This window comes from Phyllopteryx taeniolatus, chromosome 4 (assembly GCF_024500385.1).
Source record: "Phyllopteryx taeniolatus isolate TA_2022b chromosome 4, UOR_Ptae_1.2, whole genome shotgun sequence".
In the NCBI taxonomy this organism is placed as follows: Eukaryota; Metazoa; Chordata; class Actinopteri; order Syngnathiformes; family Syngnathidae; genus Phyllopteryx; species Phyllopteryx taeniolatus.
In genome coordinates, this window is record NC_084505.1 from 30,823,714 (window position 1) to 30,833,595 (window position 9,882).

Here is a 9,882-nt window from a genome sequence, read left to right on the forward strand (position 1 = left end):
TTGGTAAAACAAATCCAATGTAGGGAAAGAAAAATTATATCCATGCACAATACACAGTATCTGCTTTCACTCACCACCAGTGAAGGACGTACAATAGTTATCGTACGATCGTATCGTGAGTACTATAATACAGGAAGGCAAAAGCCCGATCTTTTGAATGTTGGACATATTTGGTTTCACTTTATGTTTAGCGTTTTGCCCTGGGCCAAGAAAATTTGCCACAATTAGCCCGATACTTTTGAGACCCCTGTTTTTGATTTCAAAAGATCTTCACCCAAGTAAATGTTGATTCTCAACGATCTTCACGGTAAGTCCGGATGAATCGATGAGATTTTGAGAGATACACATTCCAAGATGCTTGTGGTAGCGTCATGATTTAGGTCAGTGCTCTACCGGTTGCCAACTGGTTGTTACCTAATAGCAGTTCAGACCTCTGCCAAGGCTGAATAATCCCAAAGATGTCCATGTGACTTGTTTGATCGTGCAAAGCCTCCTGTTCCATTCCAGCCCTGTTGGTGCAACGCCATCTGATGAATTTGCTTGGTCACTGCCCACACTTGCCACCAATGCAAGTGGGCTGTAACAGCAGAAAGTCAGAAACTGCCCCTCCATGAGCATCGTCGTTAAAAATGGATCCTTGCTCGACACATGGGACACCCATCCGCAAAGTTTCTCGAAAATCGGTTGCATAGTTTATGCATAATCAAACAACAAACTAACCAACAAACAGTGATCAAAACCATTTTTTTGTAATTGCGCAGAGCTGACGCCGCCATCGCAATTCACCACTTTTAATTAAAAAAGTCAGTGTTCACACATCAATCTTGAGTCTTACTTTTGTAATCCCAAACCTCAAAGTTTAGCTTGCGCCTACAAAAATTGCCACATCAGCACGAGGCCCCACCGCCTTCACCTCCAACTCTGCAAATGTGCCCAAAAATGAACACGGGATGATGATGGAAAAAGAAAGAGAAGAAAGAGAGAGTTCCTGTGGCTCCTCGTGGCTCCGGAGCTCTATAATCAGCATGCCAAGCCCCTGATGTCCAAATCCACCACTTGGACCCCGACAAGCTACACACATGCAAAAACACACACACACGCTGCAGTTCGACACATGTGCCCGGGGGCGCGCACACATGCACAGTAAGCTCTGCAGTCATCTCTGCTCATGTGGAGCACGTCCACAACAGATGGTTTGATGAGCGTGACAAGGAAGTGAATCAAATGCTTCGACCTCGGCAGTGACCGCATCGGAACCCGATTGAATACCCGAGGGAGACTACGTGAAAACACGAAGAAGACGAGGTTTTTTTTATTCCGATGTGTATGATGTATTGGAACTATCCTCAAATATCACAGTACGACACTAGGTGTTAGGTTTCTGGACAGATGTTTCTCCTGCTCCTCCCATTTTGAAGGTCACAGCTTCTGCTACATCTGATCTAATTCCTTCTTTCCGCCCGGGGCAGTGATCTTTTTTTTCCCCTTTGTTCGCGATGTTGCTGTTGTTCCCGGACCACCGCGATCTTCGTTTCCATGCCAGAACTTCCATATTGGATTGGAACTTTCAGGTGTTCATTCTCAAGTTCCTTTGGCATTTGGACATCCAGGTTTTCCATTCTTGTTGTTACAAATGTGGATCAACTTGACTGCAATGAGAAACGACCCAAATTTATGGCAGCTTTCAGTTTCAAAGTATATGCATAATGAGCTTGCCAAAAATTAATCATAATACATTATTTCCATTAATATTATTTAGAACCGCAGTATATCTGTTTGCTTCTGTCTTCAGTCCTTTGGCCATTTTGTTTTTTCTTGAAGGCCATGATTTTATGATTCACAGAGATGAACCCATGGCCTTGTTCTTTCTTTTCAACAGCTTCACATTCTACACCTCATTCTTTAAATTTCTTGTTTGGCTCATAATCACCTCTACTTTGGTCTTCTCTAGAGGAAATTTGGCTGCTGCTGACGTCTTTGGTTACTATCGCTGTTCTGTTTTTGCCAGTGGGACGCTATACTGCAAGTCCACTATCTGATCTGAAGTTTCTGTCCAGACAACTGCAGTCTATGAAAAAGATCCGACAAATTGTGCAGTCTTCCAATCCCCCAAGGCATTTTATTCGGAAGAAGCTCGAGACAAACGCACCAAGTGAAAGGGTGAGATAAAGTACTTTGATGTTCATAACTTCATACAGCACGCATTCAAGTTGATGTTAATTGGGGCAAAAACACAAATGCAGAGGAACAAGGACGCCCTCGTTTCGATGGCATCTGCGTGGAACATCAGGTGTTTTGTCTAATGAGCAAAGTGCTTCACGACTGGCTGGCTGCTCGTCACGCTAAGCAGCAGTGACGTGGCCTGTTTTCATCCTCATGTTAATTACACGCCCAATTTTTATTTTTTTTTTTTTTTTTAAACGTCGGAACGTCATCGCCCACCCGCTCTATTTTTAGACACGGTGGCACATGATGTCATACTCGCATTTGCATGCGTGTGCACTCAAGCTGTGAGGATATACGAGACGTTTTATGACGGATTGAGAGGGATTCTCCATGTGTGTGGCGTTCAAAGTAGCAGTCGGGAATCGTTACCTTGTGCAGAAGCAAATTTGATTGTCATAGAAAATAAAATAAAAAAACTAGAATACACTTCGGTACAAATCTAGATAAAACTTGGTAATGGACAGGCGATTAGTTCATTGTAATGTTTGACATCTTATCTTTAATGGGAAGGGAGTATCTCGGTATGTATTTTAATTTTTTTGGAGCAAATAAATGCTAGTTGTCGCGGCATAACAATGTCATACCATCAAATCACACATTGAGTCACAATGGAACATTTAACCCCACTTTGGAATGTCCTGACAGTCTAATCCTCACATCAGTTTCTTTAGCCTCTTGAGTAAAATACCAATAGATGAAGAGAAACAAAAATAAAACAAATCTAGAAATTCATAGAAAAAGGACAAGAAGTCATGATCCTAAATCCTAAAAATGCTTATTAGCAGTTTATCCCCGCTTATTCAAGAATTTTGCAGGTTAAAAATATATATATTTTTTTTTTTCCCCCAATGCAATTATAACGGCCGTCAATCAGCCGCAGATTTTCGCTATCTGTGGCCCTGTGTCTATCCCCCCGCGATTAGCGGGGGATGACTGTACACCGCCTCTCAGCTGGGATAGACTCCTGCTCATCCGTGACTCTAATGAGGAGAAGCGCTAAAGAAAGTGGAAGGATGGTTCATAGCCCAGTATGAATCATATTATCTTAATAAGAGCTCGACCAAATACGATGTGTCATTTCCTGCAGCGGGCCGGAGAGGATTGAGATAATAGCTGAGCAAAAAGTTATCAAGTGGGGATGAATGAAACTTTTTTTGCAGGGATGGAGCTAAAGTATCTACAGCAGCAACACAATGAGCTTTTTGAACTCGCGGCCGACAAAAGCAGACCGACCGATAAGAGCAGCTTAATCCCGGTGGATGTGCTCAAGCACGGGAGGTTAAGGTGATAAGAAGAATTATACGACCCGTCTAGCTTTGGCAGCTTGACTGGAGATGGTGAATCAAATCGGAGGGAGTAGAACGCTCGTGTGGTGGCAACGTACGGCCAATGCGTGAGTCACACTCGAGAGAATGCAGACATTGTGGAAGAGAAATAAAGAGCTGTATTGACTCCTCTGCGTCCGGTACTGCTCTGGTAGTTGCTGGCAGTTTTAACATTGCAAACTTCCTCTTTAATAGTTTTACGCGTCAATTAAGGTTATTAAAAGTCTTTTTTCAACAAAAAGTGAGTGTCATTATTGTGTTATAATGGATTTCAAGTGAACCTGACACACAACTCTGAGTTAACGTGATTTGGTACTGCTGTATTGGTTAGCAAAACTCTTTAATGTGCGTATGTGTTAGCATTAGTGTCTATGAACTGAGTTAACCTTTAAATTACCTTGTATGATTATTCATAAATATTAATTCATATAGAATGGTAAAGCAAGGATCTTGATTAAAACACATTTTAAAGAATATAAGCATTATTTTCAATTTGAAACAAATGTTTGTTTTTAATTCAGGCAGACAATTGCTAAATATAATTCATTATAATTTCGTATGAATACATGTGTGTTAACAATAGTGCCTCCCAACTGACACAACTACAGTTAGTTCTATTTTGTAACTTAATATAATTCATTATAATCACAAACTCATATTTAGTAAGGATATTCTATTCAAACCTAAACATATATAAATTACTATATTAAATGTTATTTTCAAAATATATCAAATGTGATTAACAATCATTTTGTATTTATAGTATTTTTTATCAATTAATACACCTAGATTGAATCATCAATTTTTCAAGTGAAAGTAGCTGAATTTTTAATACAATGCTTGCACTGGACGTCTTTAGATTGCTCATGTGTACCTAATGTTTGGGCCATTGTCATATTGTATTGTTTTGTTTTTTATTATATTTTACAATATATATCTTTAGTCATCGTCACGTAGTAGTGCAGCTAACTTTGAGTCAATTTTCCATGCAAATATCTTTTCCACTGTCGCCACATTATTTTTGCTGCAGTGTTCACTTGAACCTGCAGGTCAACATCAAGAACCCTCCCCTGCAAAATGGAATAAATCCTCATAACACGCTCCCGCGGGCAAACGTCCAACAAAACAAAGGAGTGTATTGAAAGATGAGGACAGGCCATGAGAAGATATAACGCAGTCGACTGTGATCTCTCATGCGTACGAAGTTATAACGGTGGAGTAAATTAAATAAATAAAGGGAACAGTGCATTCACCCGGCGAATCTCCCGGTTTTATTCAGGGTCGCTGGAATTGAAAGTGGAGAGGAACGCGAGTCCATTTAGCTCGTCAAGTCCAACCTCCTCCCCATAAAACATCGCAGCAGAGTTTGATTGGTGTTCGAGGAAAGCAAGTGTGGAGATCAGGTCAGTCTATTTATTGAGATTTGATTTATAAAAAATAAAAAATAAAAAGAGAGAGAAAGAAAAAAAAAAGGTATGAAATTGTGTTTCGAAATAACATTTTGACTTGACCTGTCTGTTTACATCCCTCCTTGAATTCCGCCGAGCAACAAGTGATGCTGCAAAAAAAAAAAGTCGCACGTCATCACAAAAACGAATCGAAGCAATTATTAAAAGGTTATTCAAGACAGATTTATCACCTAAATATGGTTAGTTTTATTTCATGCATTTATAAAAGCAGAATAAAATGTGAAAACCAATAGAAAATAATATCTATAGATCTTTTCAAATCAATACAGTGAATTCAGTTGAAAAAAACCAGATCCAAAATAGAATGTACTTTAGTAGATAGTAGAACAACGGAATTAAAAAAACATATTAAGAATAAATACAAATATTTTTAATAAAAATGTACTTCTTTAAAAACGTGAAACCAGTCAACGACATTGATGCACTCCTGCAGTGCCTTTAGAGCAAACTGGCAAAAATAAAAATAACCGAAATAACAATTAATAAAACAATAAAACATGTAATAGAGTTCATAAAAGTTTTTTAAAAATTCATGCTTCGTAAATATAAGTTTAAAACAAAGTATTTTAAAAGTAAAACAAATTTAATTCATACTCATAATCTCAATTCAATAATTTTTTTTATTGAACAACAACTACATTTAAATGTAATGAATTATACAAAATAAAACTTATTTTTAAAACATGTTAAATGCAACACAATTCGACTGAATAAATCAGATAAGTCAATTCAATAAAAGTTGTGCTGTCGAAGCTCTTTCTTGAGAGAACATTTGACGCCTTGCGGTCAAGACGTTGAGCGTCCAACCTGCTTGGCAGGACTTCACAGCGAGCGCATCGCCTCTGGTCTCATGCTTCCTCTTTGCCACAATCTAGCGCGTGATCCAAACCATCAAAGTGAACCTCCGAGACAACTCAAACACTCTTTGCGGTTCTTCTTTTCTCAAGCCGACAGCTACTGATGAGTCTCCTAAAACGCATCCCAAAACTCACCACCTCTCTGACCTTTATGTTCCCTAAAAAGGTCAAGAAGAGATTCCTTGAGGCCCCGCACTGCTGCTGTGTATTTATTGCATGTGACTGCACACCAAACGTGCGTGAATGAGTGGGCAATATTCTCTGGGCCTGGATTTCATTGTGCCCTCTTTGCGTCTGCTTGTGCCCGTTTTATCCGGAGTGACGCTGTTTTTTAATTTTGTTTTGTTTTTTCACCCCCCTCCCAAGACTCTTTCCTCTGTGGTCCCAAATGTTGGGACCACATACACGCAGATGGGACTCAGAAGAGAGGTCGTTCTGTAACATGTACACCGGAGCTCACAAATCTGCTTTAAAACACTTAAAAATCACTATTTACATTGTTTGGCTCAGGCAAAAATGGAATGAACCCACTTAATAACTCTAAACATGTCGATAAAAGCATCTCCAGGTATAGTAGGTAGATTTTCGTGGCGATTATTCTTGACCTATCTTTAATTTTACATTCAACAAGGGCAAAAATGAATTTGCAAAAAAGTATATCGAGTCATATGTCAAATAAAAGCCATTCATGAGTGCTTTCCAGATATGTAACTATTTTCACTATGCCCTCATTTTATGACGCATTGGCCCAAAAAAACTTGCTCATTTGCTCAAACATGAAATTTCTACCGTTGGTTTAAAATCTGTTGTTAAAAATAAATACATAAATCTGCTTTTAACAAACCATATCGTCATACCTCATATTGAAGACCTGGATGAGGGCTTTCCAGATTTCTAACTATGTTGCCAATACATCCTCAAATGATGATCCAATAACATAAAACATTAAATGTCAATCTCCACCACTTGTTAGGTCCAAAATTTAATTTATAACCGAGTATATCGACTCATACGTCAAATTAAAACCCTTGATGAGGGCTTTCCAGCTATATAACCATTTCCCATTATGCCCTCATCTGATAATGTAATAGCCCCCCCAAAAAATGCTAGTTTGCAAAAATCTACACCGTTGATTTAAAGTAACTCCACCATAAAAGTAAAACAAATATTTTTTTATTAAATTGATGACAATTACATCAATAAAAAATAAAGTAAACATTTTTGTCACACTTCATCAATTGAATGCCGCTCCTTCTGGTGTGCCTGCGTTTGGGCGGTATAAGACAGATAGATGGATATACTGTTCATTGATGCATTATTATGGATCCTACTTAAGTTCTAGGCAGTTCTGCTTGGATCCAGTAGTCAATCATATTACAGTGGGGCACGTCCTACTTACAACTCAAGTGGGGTTAATTTAATAGTAACACTTATTTGAGACATCTCAACTCCTCTCTCAGCTGTACGACACTAATGTTAGTCATTCTACACAGAAGATAAAACATGACTGTGACTACTGTTATATTGTCTGTCTACATTTTGGTGCGGCACCGTTTATGTTCAATCCATTGTTTAAAGGGTTACAGCACCGCAATAGATGCTAATTAGCATTAGCATTCAACTAGCAGACTGAATCTTCATTGTTTTCTGTCTAGTTTGACAGTAAACTTCAATTGGGAGTTGCATTACACAGCTTGATCTTTTTGAAAAATGTTTTCACTTTTGCCAAACTGCTGCTTATTGTAAAACGCTCTTGCCTCAAAAAAAAAAAACACTCGGTTGACTCACGTGTATCTCAAGACACTGGTGTAATTCATTATTATTCTCAATATGGTCTGATATTATGACTAAATGGCCCCAAAAACAACTTGTTTTGTTTGAAAATGTCAACCACCTCCATTTGCTTATTGAACTCACAAATCGAAAAGAAAACACAGGATAATTATTAGAGCTTTTTAATATCCAAACCTTCAAAGGCAAGGTCACATGCAAAGCCAAATATGACTATAAATAACCCCCAAAAATAATTATGATGGAATATTGTATGTCATATTATATAAGACCCATTTAATAATATTAGATTAGGACAACTTTGAATCTTTTACCACAAATGCCATGTTAGGTTGTGCAGGTGTACCTAAAAGTGTCTGCTGACAATGAGTGTCTGCACACAGCCCCCCCCCCCCCCCCCCCCCCCCCCCCACTCCTCAAAAAAATATATAAATAAATAAATAAACAATAGCAGAGCACTGTGGAGCACAATGGGGGCAGAGCCCAGAGGGGGCTGGTGCATCCACAGAGAGAAAAAAGGTCATGGTAAAAAAAGGACATCTGAAATGAACATCTGACTTGAATTGCCAGGGGACCCAGAGGTGCACCCTAGGGTGCGCCTTCATGCTCAACTGCACTCCAAAACCAGCCCAAAAGAGAGACACTGGAATAAACTTTAGAAGGCTTTACTGTAGACATAAATCTATAAGGTAAAAAAATATAAACTAAGCTTCACAAATAACACATTGCTATGCACACACACACACACACACACACACATTTCATCTATTAAATAAAACACTTGCAAATGTCCTCACCTGGATTTGGAGTTTTCTTCATGCTAATTGTTGTCCACTCGCATGCGTGAAGCAAAGGAACGAATCTTGTTCACTTTCCACAAACTCGACGGTCTAATTAGAGCGCGACTCGGTGCCACACACAGAGCGGGATGCGTGCTTGCTGATTGGCTGTGCAGTGAGGATGCTGGGATGCAAGACAGCACGCGCCTATTAAAGGGATGGGGAGTGGGGGGGGGGGGGGAATCCCCCCGTGATGTACACGTAGGAGGTTTTAGAGGAGGGCTTTCATTACAGTGATACAGCCTCGGTAACCTGATATTAATAGTATGCCAGTGGATTTTTTTTTAAATGACATTTTATGGAAACTTGACTGTTTACCCGCTTGTATAGAAATACAGTGGTGCCTTGAGATATGATCTGCTCCAGCCTTTCACCCCCCCCCCCCAAAAAAAAGGCTTTTTTTTTTTTATTTCAGTGAAAACAATAGCACTTCATAATATTAAAATTTTAAAATAATTCAACAGTTTTTTTTCACACTGCATCAATTGAATGGCCATTGTGCTGCTCTTTCTGGTGTGCCTGACTTGGTCACCTGGGGGCGGTATGCGACAGACAGATATACTGTTTATTGAGACGTCTCAACTTCTCCCAGCTCTTCAGTACAGCATTAATGTTAGTCATTCTTTGCAAAGGATAAAGAATATATGACATAGTACTGTTGTACTGTCTGTTTACAGATTTTGCTGGACTGTTTGTGTTTCTTAAAGGGTTATAGCATTGCAAAATGGTGGCTATTTAGTATAAAACTAGCAGACTGTAAGGCCAAGCTATTTGGTTCTTTGAAATACACAATGTGTCACTGATTGTTTTATGTTTAGTTAAAAGTAAACTAAACTTCAACTGGGATTGGCAATAAACAGCTTGAAGCCTCTTTTTTGAAGAATTGTACACTGTTTGCCAATTGGTATTGCAATGTGAATTGAGTTGATTACCGCAATACAGTGCTCGTATCTCCAGCTTGTAAGTTAGAGGAAAAAAACAAACAAATAAATGAATTAAAAAAAATCAAGTGATGGCTTGTATTTAAAAAAAAAAAAAAAAACTCTTAAGATCTCTTTTCTATTTTTTTAATATCACAAAAATATTTTTAACAGGGCTGTGTGGACTTTTTATCATCATTGTACACTGGTCCACACAGTAATTGACAAGTGGAATTAAGCGACTTAGTGCTGCCTCCAAGTATGAAAAAAAGAATGCGTGCATATTTGTGGGCCTTGCATATCTGCAAAATTCATCCAGCCACCGCTCGCTCCGGCCACCAGTCGTCAAGGTTACGAAACGTACTCGCTGTTGGTCCAGCATTATGTGGGGTGGGACGAAAGCTGGCTCACCTGCATGAGACGGGGCCTGTCCCTTTAAAACTCATTCCCTACCA

At 39.0% G+C, this 9,882-nt stretch overlaps 1 protein-coding gene across 1 annotated transcript in view; it reads right to left on the bottom strand.

The window, feature by feature from the left end:
• septin9b (septin 9b) overlaps positions 1-8,626 on the bottom strand; it is a 72,412-nt gene extending 63,786 nt beyond the window's left edge. Inside the window, exon 1 of the mRNA XM_061771604.1 lies at positions 8,466-8,626. Within this exon, the coding sequence (XP_061627588.1) occupies positions 8,466-8,487 (22 nt within the window). The 5' untranslated portion in view covers positions 8,488-8,626. The remainder of the gene's footprint in view (positions 1-8,465) is intronic.
• Positions 8,627-9,882: the final 1,256 nt, after the last annotated feature.